The sequence below is a fragment of the Bison bison genome, unplaced genomic scaffold, assembly GCF_000754665.1.
Source record: "Bison bison bison isolate TAMUID 2011002044 unplaced genomic scaffold, Bison_UMD1.0 scf7180017864135, whole genome shotgun sequence".
Lineage (NCBI taxonomy): Eukaryota > Metazoa > Chordata > Mammalia > Artiodactyla > Bovidae > Bison > Bison bison.
This window is the reverse complement of record NW_011494707.1, coordinates 543,592-568,954: the sequence shown is the minus strand read 5'-3', so window position 1 is coordinate 568,954 and position 25,363 is coordinate 543,592. Positions and strand designations below refer to the sequence as shown.

Sequence of the window (25,363 nt, the reverse complement as noted above, 5' to 3'; positions counted from 1 at the left end):
TAGAAGGGGACGACAGAGGATGAGATGGCTGGATGGCATCACTGACTCGATGGACATGAGTCTGAGTGAACTCCGGGAGTTGGTGATGGACAGGGAGGCCTGGTGTGCTGTGATTCATGGGGTTGCGAAGAGTCGGACACGACTGAGCGACTGAACTGAACTGAAACAGAAACAGCTTGGTGACTAGGATCTTTAAAATACTTCTAAAAGCCATTTTATTAAGACGGTTATCTCCATCTTAAGGTATGGCTTATTTTCTGTTTCTGCAAAGTCTGATTCTCTTAAGCCATCTGTTGATACATAGAATTAAAAATGACATTTTGGTTTGATCAGATGCACTTCGATCAGGTTTACATTGATGGTGTTTATCAAGACTTCTACTTAAAATTTGCTTCACACTAAATGTTAGTTCTTATTCCTAGGATAATGTTGTTTGTCTGTCTCCAAAACTGGCACAAAGCCTGGGAAACATGAACCAGATTTGTGTGTGTATTCGAGTGACGAGTGTCATCCACCTCATAGATCCAAATACCCTACAAGGTAAGTTTAGAAACTGCCTTGACACTTCCATTTAAAAAGCAGTAATAATTTGTTATGTTAATTTTATGAAGTATTCTCAGTAATACTGTTTTAAAAAATTAGTTAAAATTAATGCTGTACAGTTTTTAAAACACTGGAATTTAACACTTTTGGTAAGTTGCTCTTGTATTTTTTTTTTTGAAGAAAAATTTATTTTAATTTTAAAGTTTTTATTAGTCTTATCCCATTAATTTCTACTGAACTGGACTTATTTACCTCTTTTATTTTTTATGACTAATTATTTAGGTTCATTATTAAATTTTAGTCTGGAGCATATGTTTTACATTTTGAAACATTTGACTTAAAAGAAGACCCTATATTGATAGGTGTCTCTCAGTACTTGGTTGCATCTCCTACTTGATCTTTTTCATATGTTTACTGTAATACACGTTTTCTTTTATAAAACATTGAATTTATTTTGATATTTTCTAGAAAGTCATTTATTATCCTTATCAATTAGAATTCATCAGTCAAAATTCTGTTTGTAGTATTGGGATGAACATGTGTCAGGTAGAAATTTATTTCCCGTAAACTAAACACCTGAGATGGCTGATAATGTGTCAAATAAAATGCCAGCACACGAAACAGCTATACAGCTGATGGGATCCAATCTTATTTTAAAGGCACTTGTTGGTAGCTACTTAGGATATTTTTGACACCTGGTATTTCTCTTACTCTCTGGGAAATTTGGGGTTGATGTATAGGAATAAATGATGTCCCCTGCAGTGAAAGTTGCCACTCTGGTTTCTGTTGACCTGATGCTTCTCAGTTCACTATATCAACTTCTTCCTAGTTAACACATTTGATGGCTTTTGAAATACTTCAGTTCTTTCGTTCTTTAATGTTCTGTGTTTGCTCTTAGTTGCAGATATTGATGGGAACACTTTTTGGAGTCACCCTTTCAATAGTTTATGCCATCCCAAACAACTGGAGGAGTTTATTGTTATGGAATGCAGCATAGTCCAAGATATAAAACGCAGTGCAGGTGCTGGAATGATATCAAAAAAGGTAAGTTCCATCCTGTTCACCTTCCCCTAATCCTAACTTACTGTTTTAGTCTCCCTCTCTCACTCTTTTTTTGTTTTTAATTTGTTAGTAATTCCAAACTGTGGTTCCAAATAAGCTAACACCACATTCAGTTAAAAATGGGTTTTGTGTTTGTATGCCATTTGCTTTTAACATGTGGCCATTGTGGTGAAAACTATCAGACTTACGCTGTCTGGTAAGTTAATTCTTTCTCTTTAATATTAAAATGTTATTATGAAAAAGTATTTCTTTTACTTTTTGTACAGAAGGAGCAAATGAGAAGTTTAACCCACTTTCACTTTTTAAAAAATGTCAAACATTTTGAATTAAATATATATATATTATCACTAAATACTGAATACTTCAATATGCATCTGTAAAAACTAGAAACCTTTGCTACATAATCAAAGTATTATCATACATATCAACTACATAGCTTGCCAAATTTCTTCATTTGTCCCAAAGTGTCTTTTATGGTTTGTTAACACCAGTACCTATCTGGGGACTGACTGTACCTCTTAAATATTAATAATAGTACCTGCTCTTTTTTTCTAATTTTTTTTTTTTATGATACCAACTTTCTAAGGCAACTAGGCCATTTATTTTGTGGATTTATATTCTCATTTCCTCATGATGTTATTTAACTTGCTTCATAATCTCTTATATTTCCTTTAAAAGTGGATCTGAAGTCTCATTTAAATTTAGGTTAATTTTTTTTTTGGTCAGAACATTTCAGAGGTGATGATATGTACCTTTTGTGATATATCAGGAAGCAAGTAATGTTTGATTGTTTGATAGCCAGATATCTTTGTTGAAATTTTTGAAGTTTTTCCCTTTGTTCCTGCCTTCTCCCTCCTCCTTCCTTCCTTCACTGCCTCCCTCCCTTCTACTCAGATTGCCTCAAATGCAGCCAGTAGCAGCCTCTTCAGAATAGTTTCTGTCCTTTAAAAAAGTTGTTTTTTTTTTTTAAATAACTTTTACTTTTTTGGGGGGGGGTAGGTGGGGGGGCTTCCCTGGTACCTCAGATGATAAAGAATCCACCTGCAATGCAGGAGACCAGGGTTCAATCCCTGGGTCAAGATCGCCTGGAGAAAGATTTTTTTTAGAGCAGTTTTAGGTTCATACCAAAATTAAGATGCGATAAAAGATTTCCTGTATACCCTTTGCCTCCACACATTGGTAGCCTCCTCCATTGTCATTGCCTTTCCCCCACCAAAAGAGTGGTACATTTGTTACAATTTATGAATAGATTTATGGACGTACAGTTTATGTCCACGTTGACATGTTATAATCACACAAAACGATTACATATTTGACATTACAGTTCACTCTTAGTATTGTACTATCTATGAGTTTGGACAAATGTATTAATATAATGACATGTATCTATCATTATAGCATCCATCATTATAGTATGCAGGATATTTTCATTCCCTTTAGAACCTGCTGTGTTCCCTCCTAACCCCTGGCAATCACTGTTTGTTTGTTTGTTTGTTTTTTGTAAATACTATCTTTATAGTTTTGCCTTTTCCAGACTGTCATATAGTCTTCTCCTATTGGACTTGTGTAGTCTTTTTATATTGGCTTCTTTCACTTAGTAATGTGTGTCTAAGGTTCCTCCATGTCTTGGCTTAATAGCTTTTTTTTTTGTAAATGCAAAGTATTATCTTGATATCCCACAGTTTACTCATTCACCTACTGAAGGACATATTGGTTGCTTCCAAGTTTTGGCAGTTATGAGTAAGTTACTGTAAACATTCCTTTGCATGTTTTTGTGTGGACATAAGTTTTCAGCTTCTTTGGGTAAATACCAAGGAACATATTTAATTCTGTAAGAAACCACCGAAGTGCCTTCCAAAGTGATGGTATCATTTTGCACTCCCACTAGCAGTGTATTGGAGAAGGCAATGGCACCCCACTCCAGTACTCTTGCCTGGAAAATCCCATGGACGGAGGAGCCTGGTGGGCTGCAGTCCATGGGGTCGCGAAGAGTCGGACACGACTGAAGGGACTTAGCAGCAGCAGTGTATGAGAGTTCCTGTTATTCCCCATCTTCACCAACAGTTGGTGTCAGGATTTGGGATTTATCCGTGTTTAGGAGTTGGGCCATCCTAATAGGTATATGATAGTATCTCATTGTCAATTTATATTTCCCTGATAACGCATGATGAGGAGTATTTGTTCATGCTTATCTGCTATCTGTATGTCTTCTTTTGTGAGTTGTCTGTTAATGTCTTTGGCCCATTTTTTTAATCAGATTGTTTTTTTCTTATTTTTGAGTTTTAAGAGTTATTTATGTATTTTGGATGATGTCCTTTGTTAGATGTGTTTTCTGGAAATATTTTCTCCAAGTATAATTCATCTTCTTCTTCTCTTGACATTGTCTTTCATAGAGCAGAAGTTTCTAATTTAATGAAGTTCAGTTTATCAACTGTTCTTTCATGGATCCTGCCTTTGTTTTACTTACAAAGTCATTGCCAAACCCAAGGTCAGCTAGATTTTTTTCTTTTGTTATCTTCTAGGAGTTTTATAGTTGTGTGTTTTCCACTTAGGTCTATGATCCATTTTGAGTTAGTTTTTGTGGAAGGTGTAAGGTTTGTGTCTAGATCGACTGTTTTTTTTTTTTTGCATGCCAATATCCAGTTGATCGGGCTTTCCTGGTGACTCAGCAGTAAAGAATCTTCCTTCAGTGCAAGAGTTGCAGGAGACATGGGTTTGATCCCTGGGTTGGGAGCATTCCCTGGAGGAGGGCATGGCAACCCACTCCAGCATTCTTGCCTGGAGAATCCTGTGGAGAGAGGAGCCTGGCGGGCTATGGTCCATAGGGTTGCGAAGAGTCAGACATGACTAAAGCAACTTGCATGCATGCATCCGGTTGATCAAGCGCTATTTGTTGAAAAGACTGTCTTTGCTCCATTGTATTGCCTTTGCTCCCTTGTCAAAGATCAGTTGACTGTATTTATGTGGGTACACTTCTGGACTCTATTTTGTTCCATTGATCTATTTGTTTATTCTTTTGTCAGTACCACACTGCCTTGATTACTGTAGCAGTATGGTAAGTCTTAAAGTTAGGTAGTGTCATTGCTACAACTTTATTCTTCTCCTTCAAAATCTTGTTGACTATTCAGGATATTTTGCTTATCTATTTAAACTTTAAAATCAGTTGTTGATACCCACAGAAAAATCTTATTGGGATTTTTGAAAAATTGAAACGTAGTTGATGTACAGTAGTTTATTTTCTATATACAAGTGATTTGATATTTGCATAATATTATGAAATGATCACCATGGTAAGTCTAGTTACCATCTGTCGCCATACGAAGGTATTACAGTATGACTGACTGTTTTCTTCATGTTGTATATTATACCTATGTGGCTTAATGTGGGATTTTGATCAGAATTGCATAAATCTATAGGTCAAATTGGGCAGAACTTAAATCTTGGCAGTATTGAGTTTTCCTGTCTATGAACATGTAACATCTTTGTGTTTTATTTCTTTTTGTTCATGAGAGTTTTGTAGTTTTCCCCATACAGATCTTATAGTTTGTTAGACTTAAGTTTTGGGTGCTAATGTAAATGGTGTTTTAACATTTCAAGTATCATTTTTTGTATTGGTAAACAGGAAGATGACTTTGATTTATAACCTTGTATCCTGTTACCTTGCTAAATATATTCAGGAGCTTTTTGGTCCATTTAAGTTTTCTTTGTAGATGACTGTGTCATCTGTAAAGATAATTGTATTTTTACCTTCCTGGTCTATATACCTTTCATTTCCTTATCTTTTGTATTAGCTAGGGTTTCCAGTAGGATATTGCAAATGAGTAGTGAGAGGGGACATTCTTGCCTTGTACCTGATCTTAGAGGGAAAGCTCCAAGTTTCAGACCATTAAGTATAATGTTAGTTGTAATTTTTAAATAGATACTCCTTATCAAGTGAAGGAAGTTTTCCTTCTATTTCTAGTTTACTGAGAGTTTTTATCATGAATGAGTGTTAGATTTTGTCAAATGCTTTTTATGTATTGATATCATTGTGTGATTTTTTTTGTTTCTGGCTTGTTGTTAATGACTGATGGGCTCCATTAACTTGATTTTCAAATATTGAACTAGCCTTGCATACATGTGTTAAATTCCACTTGATAATGGTGTACAGTTCTTTTATATTTTGTTGAGTTTTAAATCTATGTTCATGAGAGATTGGTCTGTAGTTTACTTTCCTTGTAATGTCTTTGTCTGGTATTGATTTTAGGGTAATGTTGGGCTTGTCAATGAGTTAGGAAGTGTTCCCTGTGCTTCTGCCTTCTGGAGAAGATTCTAGAGGAATGGTATATCTCCCTTAAATGTTTGCTAGAATTCACCAGTGAATCCATCAGGGCCTGATGCTTTCTGTTTTGAAAGATTATTAATTATTGACTCAGTTTCTTAATAGCTGTAGGTGTATTCTTATATCCTTTGACATGACTTTCTTTACTAGTCTTTGAAAGCATTGTTATGTTTTGGGATAACACCACAACATTTAGGTGTTCTAAAATCACATTGTATAGTTCTTACCCCAGTATCTGAAATCATATATTTCTTCAAGCATGTCAGTCCTATTTCTTCTACTATGAAAGCAGTATTTAAGAGCAGACACTTATCATTTAAACACCACCACTTCTTTTCCAACATATATAAAGCTAGATATGTTTTTTTTGTTTTCAGAAAATACATTGTTAGAACTTAGTCTTTTCCTGGTAATTTGCTCCCCTCCGTCCCACCACCCCAGTTTTCCCCTAAATCCAGGACCTGTTAACTTCAGTTTTTTCCTCTATCTTTATCTCTTCTTTTTAACTCTTTGAGATTCTTTAATTCTATCTGTAATTCTTAGTGTTTTGCTCTGAATCCCATTTTACTTGGGTTTGTTTTTGTTAAGGTATTGGCATGGCTATACTTAATTCAGCCAGGAAATTTGAAATGTCATTTACAATTGCTTGTAAAATTCCATGTTGGAAAGGGCCCTAGTGGTTTTTTGCTTAAAAAGTTCAAACTTGAGATGATGTTTCCGTGATAGTTTTTTTAAAAAGTTATGCCTCAAAATAGTAGACATTCAGAAAATTAATTTGATGATTTGGATGCTGTTGTGGCAGTGGTGTTGCTGGGATTGTTAAATTATTTTCTATGAACTCTGGTGTTTTTAACCTCATGTGTAAAACATAAGGTGTTACTTAAGATATTTGCTGTATTTAAATGAAGATTCCCCTGCTTTTTTAGTAGGTGGCTTCCCAGATGTGCAGTGGTAAAGAATCTACCTGCCAATGCAGGAGATGCGGGGTTGGGAAAATTCCCTGGAGAAGGAAATGGCACCCTACTCCAGTATTCTTGCCTGGAGATCCCATGGACAGTGGGGCCTGGCGGGCTACAGTCTATGGGATCGCAAAGAATTGTACGTGACTGAGCACACGCATGGATGAATGTACTTTATTCTTTTTGCTCAGTCTTTGTTGGATGATCTCCCTGTGAATACATTTCTTTCGAAAGTTCTACATATGTGTCTGCTTTGGTGACAATGTTAATGTTTTTAGAAGCCTTGAATAAAATCTTAACAAAAATATTTATTTTATGAATTACTTATGAGTTTTTCTCTACTCATAGTTCAGTAATTGGTTAATTTTGACAGTGTTTCAGAGGTCTGGAAAGTCAAACACTTTTAATTTAAAATGAAAATCAGAAACCAAAATCAACATTGTATTTAACTTTTCTATGAGATACTTTTAAAATTATGCCTAGATTATTGAAGAGTTCATTTTCTTCCCTGTTAAGCATACCCTCGGGGAAGTCTGGGTACAGAAAACATCTGAAATGAATACAGATAAACAGTATTTTTGTCGCACTCATTTGGGACATCTTCTAAATCCTGGAGACCTGGTGTTGGGGTTTGTATAATTTTATATTATTTTAAACTGCCCAGTAGCATTGCAAATTTTCTCTGGGAGCCAGCAGAGCTATCTAAAATAAAGTTGTTTATCCTAAAAAGAATTTAAGAATTCTTAGGAGCTATATAGCTCACTTTGTTATTGATAATAAATTAAATTACTGATTGGACAGAAGCTTATAATTATTCCATTTTGGCCATTATCTTAGAGTGATTTGTTATAAGATTTGAGTAATTGATCCCTGAAATTGTATGATAAGATTATGTGTATAGTTTTTTGGGGAGCAAGTGGTTTTTTGTTAGGCATATGCTGTTAAAATAAATTTCACTGTTAAAATATGGCAGCTATATATGTAAGGGGTCTTTATGGGCATAGGATAGCCCATTCTGATGCAGAAGTTAATAAGCTTGCCTTAAACAGTACTTTTGCTCTTGGGGTTTCAGTTCTTTTTACTGGAGAATGAAGGGTGTTTTGTTTTTGTTGTTTATAAAAAATGGAGCCATCTAACTGAATCTTTACATTAGACTGAGATATATCTGTTTTGTTCTTTTACAAGAGTATGGTAAGGTGGGCAATAGTGGATGACTTGTGAAACTTAGAGATAGAATGCATTATTATCTTTACTATGATCTGTAGAAGCCTATTTACTGCACAACTTCTGAATTGGGAAAGCGTATTAAATGCTTGATCTTAGGAGGAACTGTTAGGTGATTATTTATAAAACAACATGGAAAGAGTAAGTGTTTCATTAATTTCATTGTTTTCATTTCAGGTTTGATTTGGTCAACTGTAACTTAAATGATGAGCATGTCAACAAAATGAAATCAGATAGAGTCCCAGATGTGGTAAGGCTTTAGATTTTTCCCCCCTTTTTCTTGTGTTGATGGGGATTAATGTAATTGTTATGGGGAAGATGCACGAGTTCACATTTTTTGAAAATAATAAACTTAGATATTTCTTTTGAAATTGCAGTTAAATTATAATAACAAAATCTTTATGTAAGATAATTATTCTTAATCTCAAAATCCAAGATTTATTGAGTTTTTTGTTTTCTCTTACCAAATTTTCATTCTGTCAAATTGCTTGATAGTATCCATAGAGCAAAAATAAATTTACAGCTAAAAACGATGACCTTTATTCTGTTCATTCTTTTAGGCTCAGTTTATTTCATGCCTTTTTTCTTCATTTTTTGGTGGCAGCTCATATAGATCTTATTAGTTCCCTGACCGGCGATCGAGCCCGTGCTTCCTACAGTGGAAGCGTGGAGTCTTAACCACTGCCAGGAAAGTCCCTCATATATTGTTAAGAAGGCATTTAAAATTAACACCATCATTCAGGTTTGAATATAATTATTAGTTGAAAATAATCTTCACAGTATTAAGTCTTAAGAGAAAGGATGTTACTTCCAGAAAAAAAAAATGTTAATTTTTAACATGAGTTTATAAAAATCAGGAGCAACAGTGAATGTGAAATGTGAAAGGCTATTTCCTGCTTGCTTAACTTAATGTTTTAAAATAAATATTGATCTCTTTAGAAACTGGGGGCAGAAATCAAGTTGTGGCATAAGAAGGACTCCCCTCCTCATCACCCAATTGTGCTTTTATTAATTAATAAATTAGGAAATAGAAATGTAGTTTAGGTGTAAGTCTAAATCGGTATTTTTCAAAGAGGTCATAAAGAGATTAAAATGGTCTTACAAGATTTTGTGAAATTATTTTATCCCCACTTTATTAAATTGTTCTAGGACATATAGTTGTGAATATATATATGTAGTCTATAAGTATTTATTAGTAGGAATATGAGGGAGAAAAATTGTCTTCCTTTGATAATGTTTCAGAATGACTTACATGAATGGTAGCAGAAAACTGAACTTTGATGTAACAGAAGGAAAAAACCACCAGAAACATGAAATTTTTAATATTAAAAAGTCTCAGTCACTGGAAAATTTCAGTTAGTAAATTTAGCAGTTATACACATAAGGCTAAATGCATTCTCATAAAATATTAAGTACATTAATAAAAGTGTTGAAAGTTCTGACACTGCTTCTTGATCTGTACTCCTTTCCTTTGAGGTATAACCACTATCATCAGTTGGCGGTCTTTCTGACATTCCCATAACCTTTCATTTAAAAAATTTTATTGGCTTTTGAGGTCCTGTTACTTAGTTCCCATTTTTTGTAATTTTGCAAATATTTCTTTAGGTATTAATCAAGAAGAGCTATGACCGTACCAGACGTCAGCGTCGTAGGAACTGGAAACTGAAAGAGCTTGCAAGAGATAGAGAAAACACAGATACAGATGATGAAAGGTCGCACTTTGTTTATACTTTTTACATTGTCTCAAAGGAAATCCTTTTGATAAATCTTTATGGTTTTTATATCATCAAGAAATAGTTACCACACGGTTGCTTCTTGCACTCAATATTAATTTTGTTTACTTATCAATATGTTGTTTGGATCACGATGAGCAGATATAATAACCTTTACCACAGATCTAGTTATTTTTTCCTGATTTGTGACCTGACGATTACAATGTTGTTATAGATGATTCATTTGAAAATATAATGAGTTCTTTTGGGTCCAGAGTATAATCCACAAGGTATAATAATAACCTTGTGGCTATCACAGAGAGCAAATGAGTACTTATGACTTAGTGTAAAAGAAAACAGCTCTTTGATACCAAATATGCTGATTTTCAATTTAAGGAGAAATGAAGATGCTGTGTTCTGGAAAAATTTATTGTGTGATTGGAAGAGTGGCCTTAATGATGACATTAATAATATTGGTATCTACGAAAATGAAAAGTTTAAATAAAGTGTCTTGAAATGTGAGTGGGAGACAGCAGTATTTATAAAATATAGTCTCATAGTGTAATTTAAAATAAGTACGTATGTATAAATATATAATATTAAATAGATATTGTAAGTACATATTTGACTGTTTCATCTATAGTCTTAAAAATGTTTGTATTTCAACTTGGCTATACATTTTTTGAGGGAGAGGGTAAAGTATGAAGGGGTCTTCTCATTGTCTTATATTTAATGTCCTCTTATATTCAAGTGGGGCTTCCCTGATAGTTTAGTTGGTAAAGATTCTGCATGCAATGCAGAAGACCCTGGTCAATTCCTAGGTCAGGAAGATCTGCTGGAGAAGGGACAGGCTATCCACTCCAGTATTCTTGGGCTTCCCTTCTGAGTTAGCTGGTAAAGAATCTGCCTGCAATGTGGGAGACCTGGGTTCGAACCCTAGGTTGGGAAGATCACCTGCAGAAGAGAATGGCTACCCACTCCAGGATTCTGGCCTGGAGAATTTCATGGCCTGTATAGTGATTTGGGTCATAAAGAGTCAGACATGACTGAGCTACTTTCACTTATATTCAAGTGTGTATTGTTTCTTATTAATCAGGTAATTTTGAAGGAAAATATTTTTCAAAAACTTGTCAGTGTTTATTTAAGATCCATATTTGACCTTCAGTTATTATTTTTAAAGATTTTAATACTTGGAACACACCTTGTAATAATGAAAATGAAGAAGACATTAACTTCATACTTTTTGGTAAAGGAGAGATACTTGAATGTTTCTTTATCCTTCCGTAGACAATACCAAGATTTCCTTGAAGATCTTGAAGAAGATGAAGCAATTAGAAAAAATGTGAACATTTATAGAGGTTGGTGAATAAGGATTATTTAAGTTGTATCTTCTGTAAATAAATAATTACTGCACTATGAGTATCTTGATATCTTAAACTTCGATTCCATAAACCACTTTTATTGTATGTTCTAAAACTACTCTATAAACATTTACCCATCTTCCCCCTAAAAAAAAATCCCAAACTTTCACAACAGTAAAATACTGCTTACTTTGCTACATTTATATAATTTGCATCCTAGCATGATCCCTCAATTTGCTGTCCCCTATACAAATGGGTAGTTATTCATACATTTATGCAAGTTCAGTCATTCAATGCATATTTAAATGCCTGCTCTGGATGTGATATAAGTGCTACAGATATAATATGGTTAAATAGTAGTAATGATGGGGAGGGCAGGTATTTACATATTTCTATGTTTGTATTTATTTGAAGTTCTCTTTATATTTTGTCTTAGATTCAACCATTCCTGTGGAAAGTGACACAGATGATGAAGGAGCACCTCGAATTAGTCTGGCTGAGATGCTTGAAGACCTTCACATTTCTCAAGATGCTACTGGTGGTGAAGGTGAATCGATGATGACATGAGATCATGTTGTATATGGTTTCCACATCTGTAGGGTCAGGATGTTGGGCAAAATACTTTTACTGTCTGTTCTGTCTATGCCTTCACGTTGAGAGAAGAGAAATTTAGTTTTAAACCTGAATAAATGCAACTATTTCAGTTGCTCACTTGAAGAACTGAAAAGTTGATGGCTTTGAAGGTTTAGATAAAAAATTACAGAGAATGGAATTATTACTGAAATTTAGGCCATTTACAAATAGGTTTATTGGCTTGCTTTTTTTATGAGACATTAGTATTTTCATATATTGTATAGCCCTGGGTTTAAAAGCTTGCAAGTTGTGATTCCTTGGAGGTTATCTAAACCTTCAAGCACTAAACATGCTTTTACATTCTTTTTATATTGATTGCTTTAGTGGAAGAGCATATGAAAAGTCATTTTTAGGATCAACTTGTAGGGCACTTTAATCTACTTTAGATCATTTTTATATCCTTGGGATAGGAAAATTAGGGGTTCAGTTTATAACTGGACATTCAGTAGAAAAGTTACCTTTTTTTATTTATAGTATCTACATCTTCAAAAGCCGTTAAGGTGGGGATAATCTTATTTTTTGTTGCAGAAGAAGATATATGTAAAATATTTACAAATTATATAGCAAACAGAGTATTGAAAGGTTAAATAATAATTTATTCCTGAATTGTTTTGGTCTGTGCCAGCAGCTTAGTGTTGTAGCTGCTTATGTTATAAAAATGTCTTCCTGTCTCTACAAGGGTTTTGCTTTTAAAATTTTGGTTTACAAATTGAGAAGGAATTCTGTCTTTATAAGTTTGTTTCATTGAACACATCACCATCAAAAAGAATGTTAGAATCCAGCATATGGATGATGAAATAATATGTGCTCTTCTTGCTTTATAAAACCATGAATCAGATTTAAATAGGAAATACCTTTCATATCCTTGAAGGGAAAGCATTGGTTTGGTTTTTAAAGTGTTCTGAAAATGAAGTTTTAAGATCCTATTTCTATAAGCAAGACAACTGAGCATGCCAGAACTAAGAGCCAACTCATAAATTCTATATATATATCACTAAATAAGGAAATTGAGTAAGTGCTGAATGAAACACTTTCCTATTTAAGATTTGACTCCTTAATCCTGAAGTTATGAATAAAGCTATGTTCTTTCTAAAGTGATTTCTTTTCTGTCTGTATATTTAAAATTTTTACCTGTGGTCTGTCTTTATCTCTTCCTGTGTCAAGACTTTAAAAAGCATGAAAATAAAAACAATCTCGCCCTTTTTTGTGTCCTTGAAGTGATTATGTTTGTGTCATATTTAAGTTTCTTGCAGTTTTCTTAGATAGAATTAGTGTTTTGTTACTTGTTTTGATGTTGTCTTTATGAGTAATGAAATCTGTTGGTTAAAAGAAAGCTGTGACAGATGAGGGAATATAGCTAAAAGCAAAGCTGTTAGCCAAGATTGTGTGCACAGTTGTACTGCCTTGCTAAATCTGCCATTTTAGAGGATAGTTCCCAGGCTTATGGATCCCAAAATACTATTGTTGATGTCCCAGAGTTGATACGATTTGAGAAGTGCTGGTATTAATCAGAACCACAGAAACCTGATTTATAACCCAGTTTATAAATATGAATAATTTCTAAGTCAATATGATTATTTTCTTATAGCCAGATCTCCACGTCAAGCCACTATTTTATAGGCAAAAGGCCCTTGATGAACAGGGAAGCAGTCCAGGGGAGAGGGTTGCTTCAGTAGTTAAGATGCTTAACAGCATCAAGCTAGTTCCTTGCCACAGTAGAACCCAGAATTCCAGGCTTTGTGCTGGGACACTGTTCTCTGGTCAGTTTTGGAGTAAGTACTAAGAGCATTTCCATGACTCACATTTAATTTTGTTAAATGTGTTCATGGTGATTCTTACCTTTAGATAACTTGATCTGTTATTTTTAGCGTGAAGGATGTTTATTTTAAAAAATAATTGAATTTTGACATAATTTCAGACAAAAGTTGCAGAATAGTAAAAAGAATTCCTGGAAACCCTTCACTCATATTTGCCAAATGTAAACACAACCTTATTTTTTTTCTTTGTCTTTTAAAATATTTTTTTTTTCCTGAGCCATTTATTAGTACTGCCCTAAATACTTGTTTTTTTTTTCTCTCCAAAGCAAGGAATTTTCTTACATAATCACAGTGCAATAATCAAAATCAGAGAATTAACATTGACACAATATTGTTATGTAATCAGTGGACCACACTGAAATTTTGTCATTTATCCCATCTATAATAAACTCCTTATCTAAGATTGTGTTGTGTGGAGTTCTCTTACTGGACTTCTTTGATCTGAGCCCGTTCCTGAGTTTTTTTAAAGGTGTAATTGGCATTTTTGAGGAGTCCAAACCAGTTGTTTTTGTAGAATGGCCTCAGTTTAGCCTGGTCTGATATTTCCTCACAATGATGTTAAGCCCTTTTAGCAGGATTACCCCAGAAGTAGTGGTAAATTCTCAGTGCATTGCCTCAGGAAATGTATGGTGTTGATTAGTCCAGGTGTTTTCAGACCTTGGGTTATTTTAAGTTGGTTTTCTGTTTGAAGGGATTAAAAAACTTGATCCTTTGCAGTTGTTATTTTAACTTGATTTTTCTTTTTAAATTCATTAATTTTTAAATGGTGAAGTATATGCTTTGATTTACATTATTTGAATTTTAACATGTAGAGATCCTTATAATTGCCACTACAATTTAAAAAAATCCTGTCATCCTCCCCAGCTCCCCTGAATTCCCTTTGCTACCCTACCCCTTTGTTTTCAAACCATTCACCTATCCTTCACCCCTGCCAACTTCCAGTCTGTTTTTTAACCTTAGGGTTTGCTTTTTCCAAAATATGTAATATGAAATCATACAGTATGTAGCCACTTAAGTCTGCTTCTTTTCAAATAGCATGTGCAGTTGAGATTTGTCTAAGGTGTGGTATATATCAAGAGTTTGTTATTTTTATTTTGAATACTGTTAACATTGGTTGTACCACAGTTTATCCATTCCCCTGTTGAGACACATTTGAATTTCCAGGTTTTGATGATTAGGAGTAAAGCTCTTGTGAACATTTTTGCATAGGTTTTCATTTTACTGGGATAAATAACTAGGGATCTGATTATTGGATCTTTATAGTATTGTGTATTTAACTGTTTTCCAGTTGATTTGTGCCTTTTTGAAAGTTTCCAACCAGGCTTCCCTGGTGGTTCAGAAGTAAAGAGTTCCATCTGCACTGCAGAAGGTGCAGGAGCTGTGGGTTCGATCCCTGGGTTGGGAAGATCCTCTGGCAAAGGGAATAGCAGCCCACTCCAGTATTCTTGCCTGGAGAGTCCCCGTGGACAGAGGAACCTGGTGGGCTATAGTCCTGGGGTCACACGACTGAAGGGACTTGAGCACTCACGCATGCTTTGCCACCAGCAGTGTGTCAGCATCTCAGTTACTGTGTATCCTCACTACCACTTGATGTCATTTTTTTTTTTTAACCATTTTTATAGATAGTAGATGGTGTGCTTTGTGGCTTTTTTAAATTTACATTTTCCTAATGGAGTCACAGAGTTGCATATGACTGAGCAGGCACACATAGACACACAAGATGGCTTATTATGTTGAGCATCTTTTCATATGCTTACTTGATATATGTATATCTTCAACTGATAAAATTGCTGTTCAAAACCTTTGCCTACTTTTAAAGATCAGATTATTTATTTTCTTTTTGTTAATTTTTTCTATTGATGCTCACGTTCTGTAGTTGGCTAGTGGGTGTGCCATCAGTCTGGTTCCTTTGTCCTTTTCACATGTTCTCCTCTATATATTTAATTTTATTCATGGAGGCTGATAATGTAACTCTTTGAGCAAGTTTTGGGTTTCCCTTATTCAGGGCCTTTGTGCAGTCTGCTTTTGGCTTGTTTTCATGATAGGGGCAAATTTTCCTAAAAATAGACCAATTTACTTAAAAATAGGCCAGCCTCAGTTGAGTCATCTTAGGAATTAAGGAATCAGGAAATGGTGTCATAAAAAGCACAGATGTAGGCTGTTCATTCTCAGTTTATCAATTCTGTCACATGTTAAACTAACTTGAGCAGTAAGGTGGTGAGCCTTGATGAAAGCAAGAAATCAGTCTCACTATCTCTCTCTACTTAAAAGTAGTTTAAGGAGAATAATCAGTTTGATACATTTTGAAAGAGCTGCCTTATTGCCTTGGAAAGAGGCATGTTGGAGGATTCCTTCTGGTAAAACAAGATCTGTAATATTTCAAACTTAATAGAAGTAGTTTTGATAGTCACTGTGTTTCTGTATCAATTCTGCTTGTACAGATGGTCACTGATTTATGGTGGTTCAGTTTAGGATTGTTCAACTTTATGATGGTGCGAAAATGATGTGTATTCAGTAGAAACTGTACTTCAAATTTTGGTCTTTTCTGGGCCTGCTGCTGGCTGCTGCTGCTAAGTCGCTTCAGTCATGTCTGACTCTGTGACCCCATAGACGGCAGCCCACCAGGCTCCTCTGTCCATGGGATTCTCCAGGCAAGAACACTGGAGTGGGTTGCCATTTCCTCCTTAAGTGCACGAAAGTGAAAAGTCAAAGTGAAGTCGCTCAGTCGTGTCCGACTCCTAGCGACCCCATGGACTGCAGCCTACCAGGCTCCTCCGTCCATGGGATTTTCCAGGTAAGAATACTGGAGTGGGGTGCCATTGCCTTCTCCATTTCTGGGGCTAGAAATATGCAATACAATACTCTTGTGCTGTTGATCAGTGGCATCGAGTGTAGCTCCAAGTCAGCAATGAGGGTAAACAATAAACTTACGGTCATTCTGTATCCATACAACCATTCTATTTTTCCCTTCAGTATAGTGTTTCATTGTAAATCAACTAACTATACTTCACTTTTAAAAAATTTTGTAAAAAAATATTTGGGGAAAAGTTACAGTGATTTATTTAGCATTTACATTGTATTGTGCTTCACTGGTGGCTCAGATGGTAAAGAGTCTGCCTGTAATGCCTGAGACTGGGTTTGATCCCTGGATCAGGAAGATCTGGAGAAGGAAATGGCAACCCACTCCAGTGTTCTTGCCTGGAAAATCTGTGGAAGGAGAAGCCCGGTGGGCCATAGTTCATGGGGTGGCAAAGAGTTGGACACGACTGAGCGACCAACACTTTCACTTTACATTGTATTAAGTATTTTAAATAAATCTAGAAATGATTTGAAGTGTACACCATGGTGTGTGCAGTGTGTAAATATTATGCCCTTTATCCTTGTAGTTTGGAGCCTCTGGGGTGTCCTGGAACTAATCCTTTGCAGGTTCTCAGGGACATCTGTACTAGGTCAGTCATTTATTTAGAGCAACATGGACTCATGAGTACTTACTTTATATTGAGGTTATTAGCTAATACTACTGTACTTTGCTGTTTGAGTTGTTCTAGCTTCAGCTATTTGTAGCTCTTTTGGTTGGTCTTCCTTTGACACAATCCCATTGGGTTTGTATATGTGTTTTTTTCCCCTTTCCTCTCCTTTCTCCTCCTCCCCTCTCTCTACTTCCCCTTTCCCCATTCCTTGTCTCCCTCGCCCTTCACATTCCCCTTCTCTGCCACCATAATTATGGTACTACAGACTCATTTTGTATATTTACTGCTTTAGAATCAGCCATTTTGCCAAGAAATTCTGGTTTCATTTATTGGAGAATGGTTTTAAAAGCCAGTATCTAGGCACAAGTTATGCTTGTTGCTGCTGTTGCTGCTGCTGCTAAGTCGCTTCAGTCGTGTCTGACTCTGTGCGACCCATAGACGGTAGCCCACCAGGCTTCCCGTCCCTGGGATTCTCCAGGCAAGAACACTGGAGTGGGTTGCCATTTCCTTCTCCAATGCATGAAAGTGAAAAGTGAAAGTGAAGTTGCTCAGTCGTGTCTGATTCTAGCGACCCCATGGACTGCAGCCTACCAGGCTCCTCCGTCCATGGGATTTTCTAGGCAAAAGTACTGGGTGTCATTTCTTTCAGGCCTTGAGTGACTGAAAAAAAGCTTTTATAGTAATCTATATATTAATGTTTATACTTATTTATATCTGTATTAAGCTAAATATGAGTTCATATTATCTGCAGCTTTTAATTCTTTACATCATGGATCCGTCTGACTTCCATGGTTTATCTGTAAACTCCCACTCCAATAGTAAAAAAAAAAACAAAAACAAAAACCTAAAACTCTGGTCCTCTCATCTGCCATTCACTTATCTAATTATTAAGTAATTCTGGTATACGTGTATAGGCTTCCCAGGTGGCTCACCCAGTGGTAAAGAATCTGCCTGCCAACACAGGAGATGCAAGAGACTCAAGGTCAGACCCTGGGTTGGGACAATCCCCTGGAGTAGGAAATGGCAACCCACTCCAGTGTTCTTGCCTGGAGAATCCCATGGACAGAGGAGCCTGGTGGACCATAGTCCATGGGGTTGCAAAGAGATGGACATGGCTGACTGAGCACACACGCATCTTCAGTGAAGTTTCTGTATATTGGTAATACAGTTAGAATCTCTTGTCACAGTCTGCATTTAATCCCCTGACTTCCTAAATGATTTTTAAAAATTTTCTTAGATTAAGGTTCATTTTGTGCTATAAAGTTCTATGGGTTTTGATAAATGCATAATGTCTTCTAGTCACCATTATAGTATGATGCAGAATAGTTTTACTGCTCTAAAAGTCCCCTGTACTTCACCTATTCATCCTGAACCCGATACCTTTGGCAGCCACTAATTATTTTACTCTCTGTATAGTTTAGCCTTTCCAGAGTGTCATGTAATTGCAATCATATATAGCCTTTTATATACTGGCTTCTTTGACTTAGCAATATGTCTTTAACGTTATTTTGTCTTTTGTGCCTTGTTAGTGCATGTATTTTATTGTTGAATAATATTCCTTAGTATAGAGGTACCGTACTTGATTCATTCACCTGTCAAAATATCTTGTTTACCAGCTTTTGGTTATTATGAATACATCTGCTATAAACTTTTGTATGCAGGTTTTTGTGTTGATAAAGGTTTTCAAGTCAATTGGATGAACACCTAGGAGCAAGATTGCTGGCTGTTATGGTAACACTGTGTTTAGCTCTGGAAGAGATTACCAAACTGTCTTCCAAAGTGGCATTCTACATTCCCACTAGCAATGTATGAGAGTTCTTGCTGCTTTGCATCCTTGCCAGCACTTGGTTTTGTTTGCTTTTTGGATTTTAGTTATTCCGGAGTTGGTGATGGACAGGGAGGCCTGGCGTGCTGTGATTCATGGGGTCGCAGAGTCGGACACGAATGAGCGACTGAACTGAACTGAATAGGTGTATGGTGGCATTTCATGGTTGTAATTTGCAATTCCCTGTTGATAAAAGGATGATTAGTGTCTTTTCATATTGCTTATTTGCCATCTAGTGTATCTTCTGTATATAATGAGGTGTCTGTTCAGATCTTTGGCCCATCTTTTAATGAAAGTATAGTTTATTTACAATGTTGTGTTCGTTTCAGGTGTACAATGAAGTGATTCAGTTATATATACATATGTATCTTTTTTTTTCAGATTTTTTTCCCTTGTAGGTTATTACAGAATATTGAGTATACTTCCTTGTACTATACAGTAGGTCCTTTTTGGTTATCTATTTTAGATACTGTAGTGTGTGTATATGTTAATCCCAAACACTTAATTTATCCCCCATCCTCTTTGATAACCATTAGTTTGTTTTCTATGTCTGTGGGTCTATTTCTGTTTTGTATATAAGTTCACTTGTATCATTTTTGTTTTAGATTCCACATATAAAGGATATCATATGATATTTGTCTTTGGCGGCCCATTTTTAAATTGAATTTTTTTTTCCAGTTTTATTGAGATATAATTGACGTGCAGCATTATATATGTTTAAGGTATGCAGTATAATGATATACATCATGAAATGATTATCACAATAAGTTTAGTGAATATCATTATTTCATACAGATTCAGAATTAAATGCATGGAAAAAAATAATTTTCCTTGTGATGAGAATTCTTAGGATTTACACTCTTTTGTATATAACATACAACAGTGTTAATTATATTCTTGAGTTTTAAAAATTCCTTGTGTATTTTGTATAAAGGTCCTTTATCAGATACGTATTTTGAAAATATTTTTGTCTATGGCTTGCCTCTAAATATTTATATGAAGATTATATACATGAATTAGTTGTGATATTTGTATTTACTTATATATAATTATGTAGAGGTGAGATCATACTGTCTGTATATTTTTGTGCCTTCCTTTCTCTTTAACATTAACATTCTTTTATAAACCTTTTCTAAACCATTAAAATTTTTTAAACATATTTAGTAATAAAACATATTCCACTGGCGGATTACGAAAATAGTCCTAATTCTTTACTATTCCCCGAGTCCATTCTCTTTATCTTGTAATTCACAATAAGACCAAATAATAAACATTTAAGGATTTTTAGGTTGTATGGTCTCTGTTACTACTACACTGCTGTTACAGTGTAAAAAATCTATGGGAAATATATAAATGAAAGGGAGTGTCTATATTCTAATAAAACTTTATTTAAAAAAACAGGTAGTGGGTCCAATTTTGCCTGTAGTCTATAGTTTGTTGACCCTGATGTAACTTTGTTAGTGCCTTTTTACTCTTTGGGTTTGGTGATTAGAATGAGGTTCTGAGTTGAGGGCTCAGGAGGCTCGTGTCTCTGTCGTAACTGAAAACACGCCTAGATGAGTGTCGGAGGAAGAGATGGCACAGACCAGGTTGCCCCAGTTACCCTATATGAAGCCAGCCAACCTCATACATTGAACAAACCCAGCTAAGATCAGCAGAACTGGTGAACCAGCCTCAACCAACTTGGCATGTGAGCAATAAGCTTACATGCACTTAGGGTTTGCTCTTGTTGCACAGCATTAGACAGTTGGTAGATTGATATGCCAACATTTAATTATCCTACCTCGAAAGTTGGTTGTTGCCACGTTTTTTTTCCTTATAACAATCTTTGTTTTGCTCATTATTTTCTTAGGAATGAAATTGCTGTCAAAGAGCATATAAGAATCTCAGGACACATTACAAAAAGTCTTTTCCAGAATGATGCTGTGTGGTACAATTTTTAGGAGTGTCTCTTAAAATCTTAGTGTTCTTAATGATTGACCTGTTGTCTCTTTTCATTTAATATTTTCCAAACTTAAGTAGGTTGGGCCCAGTCCATGGTGATCTGTGTGTTGAACTTCTAGGGCAGTTATCATCTCTCTTTAGTTTTTAGATGCCTCCTAAGTTATCTTTACTGTTTTTTTTTGTATGTGTGGAAGATTTTATTTTTCTTTTCTTTTTTTAACAACTGATTATCGATTTATTAAAAAGGTTGATTTAGGCATCAGCAATGGTGACTTCCACCTTGACTCCCGGCTCAATACTGATGGAAGTGATCTGCTTGACAATTTCAGAAGGACTGTGCAGGTCAATGAGTCGCTTGTGGATCCTCATTTGGAATCGATCCCAAGTCTTAGAACCTTCACCACAAGGAGTTTTCCTCGTAGTTATTCTCAGAGTCTTGGTAGGCATCCGAACTGGTCCTTTCACTTTGAGATTCTTTTCCTTCGTGCCTCTGATCAGGTCAGCACACACCTTCTCCAGAGACTTCACATTGCGGCTGGTGAGGGTGATCCTAATCCGGTGAATAGCCACCTCTGGCTCCACGGGAGTCTTGCCGGTGTCTTTAAAGGCCATGGCTGCGGCGTGGCTTCCTGACCGACTTGTTCCTCGGCGAGAGCGAACAGCGGTGAGTCAGGAGCAGGAGAGGGCGGCACACAAGTCCGCTGCAGCCGCGACCGCGTCTTCCTCCAGATTTTATTTTTCAAACCTTTAGAGGAATCAACTCCCTTTACTATAACTTTTTGTAAAATGCCACCAAATCCCAGGGATGCAGGTTAAGCCATGCTCAAGAACAGACCCTTTCCAGGCTGAGTCTCCTTAATAGCTTACCTGGAAGTCACAGAGAGGCAGTCTTAGAAGATGACGCTTTGAAAAAGCCAATCTTTCTCCTATTTTTAGATTTGGGCCTGTTTCCAGTATTTTTTTTTTTTAACTTTCATATATGAGTTTAACTCAGAGTTAAACTTTTAGTTTTCTCCATTTAAAACTGAAAGAATTAAAATGCAGGGAAGAATGGCTGTGTCTTCATGTCTTGACTTGGGGACACACAAGCTCAGACGTGTGTGTGGCAGACTGCCTGCTCAGGACAGACCAGCGGGGATGCCATACGCTTCTCTGGGCGAAAGTGCCGCCCACAGCGTTTTGCAGTTGTCAAGTGTGTGGAAGTACAGGCAATAAAATTCCTGAAATAAATGGATGTCTGTAATGGCCCTTTGTAGATGGCAGCCAGTGAACTGAGAAAGGCTGGTTTCAAGCTTGAACCCTCACCTGTTTTCTCCCCATCACAGATATTTCAAACAATAGTGCAGGAACCACAATGACTGCCATTAAAATGAAAGCTCATTTTTTAAACTAGTGCTGGAACGCATACATATTATAGTAACAGGACAGAGATCAACGTCTGACAGCTTTCACATGATCCCGACACGACTCTTTGTCTATACTCTATATAAATAACCTACCCCTAAGTATACTTCTTAAGTGACATAGCCAGCTTTAGTTCATGAATCGTGGTGTCCAAATGAGCTGGTTAACTTGATTTTTGTCTCTTCGCCTGAGTCACGGTTAGGTCACTTGCAAGTCTCATGCAAAACCGAGAAACTAGATACAGGAGTTAAGCCTCGAAAACAGGTGACATCTTGAAAACATGCAGGAGCGGGTGGTGTGGCGGGGTCTGAGTGTCTAGGCCCCATGGGCTTGGTCAGCAGAAGCCCGACCCAGCCGTAAGCAAGGTTTCCAGGCTCCAGGGCGAGGGGGAGCCTCCTGCCAGGGGCTCAGGGAGATCCAATTGCTTTGCTCAGCCTCTGTGCTGAGTTTTCAAGACATCCTGGATTGGTTTCCTGCCCGGGAGGAGATGCCTCAAGGTGGACTGGTGTGGTGTTATTCTAGCGTCTTTACCAGGTATGGACCTTGCAATCCGTAGCCAATCTTTCTGTAGTAGTTCCTGGTGCTGACCCCTGATATAACAGCTATTTTCCCAGATCCATGTTCTTCTCTGGCTATTCATTCTGCTTCCTCCATCAGCAGCATGCCAAAGCCCTGATGCTGAATTTAGTGGGATCCCGACTGCTTACGGGGACCACACTTCCGTACACGTGCAGCTCTTGGACTATGGACACACCCCCAACCAATTTGAAACGGAATGTCTCCTCTGAACACTTCTGTAATCTCAGGAGGCCAATCAAAATGTCCTGATCTGGGTCTTTGTACGATAAGAAGGTTTCCCAGCCTCCATTTGCAACATAATCTCTTCTCACCAATTCAACCTGGTATGGCCAGACTTTGTGATGAATTTCTTGGATTCCAACCTCTCTGGTTCTCACATCATGACACTGTATTCCAAGGTCTTTCATTCTTGCAGATGCCAGCTCTCTCAAGTTTCTGTGCTCCACTCCTGAGCTGACTAACGGCATTGGAATATCTCTCTGCATGCGGTACACTTGAGTCCACGGGGGAACGAGGGCCAGGATCCGGGCCACCAATTCGATCAGATCGCTGGGGGAAAAACTCTTGTATCTTCCTGACTTCCAGAGCTCATAGAGCCTTGTCCCACGAATCACCAGGGTAGGGTAGAGTTTCAAACCGTCAGGATGGAAAGCTGGGTTCTTGAAAAACTCTGCAAACTGTTCAGTGTCTCTCTCCAGCCCCACGTTCGGCAGATCAGGCATCATGTGAGCCACCACTTTGAAGCCAGAATCTTTGGCCAGGTGGAAGGACTCGCACACTGTCTTCACAGTGTGGCCCCGGTTGGTATCTCTGGCCACATCCTCATAGACACTCTGCACCCCAATCTCTAGCCTTGTGCAGCCGTAGGTCAACATGTCACTGAGATGCCGCTTCATGCAGTAATCTGGTCTGGTCTCAATAGTAATTCCTATGCACTTTGTGAGGCTTCTCTCAGAATACTTGACGGCCTCATAAATATTGTTGGAGGTATGTCCTGATAAGGCATCATGTAAATCTCGAATAAAATAATCTCTGTATTATTCTGGATGGGCCATAAATGTTCCACCCATCACGATAAATTCCACTTTATCCACCCTGTGACCAAGTTGTTTTAACTGTTCTATCTGGTTTCTAGTCTGCAGGTAAGGGTCATACCTCGTATGGATAGTTCACGTGGAGGTTGGCTTATATTCATTGTAAGACTGGGTGGAATATTCAAAATCTGAATCAGGTCCGCCAGGGCAGTACACACATATATTTCCTGTAAAACTGATGTGTGGACATCTGTGGGGTTTGCACATGACAGCCACAACAGCAATCCCACTGGCAGTTCTGATGGGTTTCGCCTTGAGCTTGGGGACCAAGACCTTCCAATACTGAGGCAGGACCGCAGCGATGATGTCCACCAGGCGGGGCTGCGCCAAGAGCCCATATTTGGCAGCTGTCCTGGTCTTCACCTTATTTAGATCAATGTCTTTTCCCTGTTCGTGAGCTTCAATTAGTTGTTTAATAACATCTCCTATGGTCAGCATCATTAGCTGAGCAGGGCTGAGAGCGCCTTTGTGCTTCTGCCTCATCTCTCTGCTGTCGTAGCAGTCGCCACCCCAGAAAATGTAGATATCTACTCCTCGTTACTGTTTTTATATGTACTTGTCTCTCTAACTAGACTTTTCTAATTAGCATTTATTTAAGGCAATGCAAGTGCAGTGCATAGTCTTCAGGTAGTTAATAGTATGATTTGATTGAAGTCAGTATTTTAAAAAATGGGCATAGTTTTAAGTAATTACTTATGAGTTTGTCCATGAAATAAGAAATCAAGCAAATGTACATGGTGTTAGAGAGGCAGTAAATGGGATTTGTAGGGAGAGTTATTTATGTTGGTCAAGACTTCATTTTACTTAAAACCTATCTAATTCTAAGCTTGATAAATTTTATTTGAGTAGTACTGATTATAATTAGTGAACTACAGTATCATCATTAGTGACCTAGTAGCATCACAAACTGATAAGTGCAACACACAGTAAATTGTTTTCTTCCTTCAGGGTACTTTATATAATAGCACAAATGGTATTTGTAAGTGGTTATGTGGACAGAGAAGTACAGATGACCTACTCAGACAAGGTAGCCTTTAATAAAAAGGATAAACCATTGGGCTGTATTCAGGAAGTATTAAGTATGTCTGATAGTTCTTTGTTTATGCATTTAGATCAGAAATAATGTTGAAGCGCAGGCTGCTTGACAGAAGCTGAAATAAATCCATGTTCATCTGGAATCTAGAGTGTCCGCATAAGTGAATGCTGTAGAAGTCTCTGGAGAGTGTTATGAGACAGATTCCTGGGATGGTGACACTATGAATAGCCTGGGATGTGGAATTCTGTGTTTCAGAGAGGATCTTAAAAATATCTGTGTTCTGATTGTACAGTTCTGTTTTGGCATTTTGCCTTTTTTTTTTTTAAATTGGAGAATAGTTACAGTGTTGTGTTACTGTCAGTTATATGGCAAAGCGAAT

General features: G+C 36.8%; 1 protein-coding gene and 2 pseudogenes across 2 annotated transcripts in view; 1 reads left to right on the top strand and 2 right to left on the bottom strand.

The window, feature by feature from the left end:
- The window catches only part of NMD3 (NMD3 ribosome export adaptor), a 34,580-nt gene extending 21,569 nt beyond the window's left edge, over nt 1-13,011 (top strand). The window contains exons 10-16 of the mRNA XM_010839826.1: nt 423-540; nt 1,442-1,587; nt 7,402-7,514; nt 8,287-8,359; nt 9,715-9,821; nt 11,109-11,179; nt 11,619-13,011. Coding sequence (XP_010838128.1) covers nt 423-540; nt 1,442-1,587; nt 7,402-7,514; nt 8,287-8,359; nt 9,715-9,821; nt 11,109-11,179; nt 11,619-11,749 — 759 coding nt within the window. The 3' untranslated portion in view covers nt 11,750-13,011. The remainder of the gene's footprint in view (nt 1-422; nt 541-1,441; nt 1,588-7,401; nt 7,515-8,286; nt 8,360-9,714; nt 9,822-11,108; nt 11,180-11,618) is intronic.
- Nucleotides 13,012-21,082: 8,071 nt separating this feature from the next.
- Nucleotides 21,083-21,606, bottom strand: LOC104988489 (annotated as a pseudogene). Its single transcript, XR_825244.1, has one exon. The product of XR_825244.1 is annotated as a 40S ribosomal protein S20 pseudogene (transcript).
- A 1,122-nt stretch (nt 21,607-22,728) lies between these two features.
- Nucleotides 22,729-24,431, bottom strand: LOC104988488 (annotated as a pseudogene).
- Between the last annotated feature and the right edge of the window lie 932 nt (nt 24,432-25,363).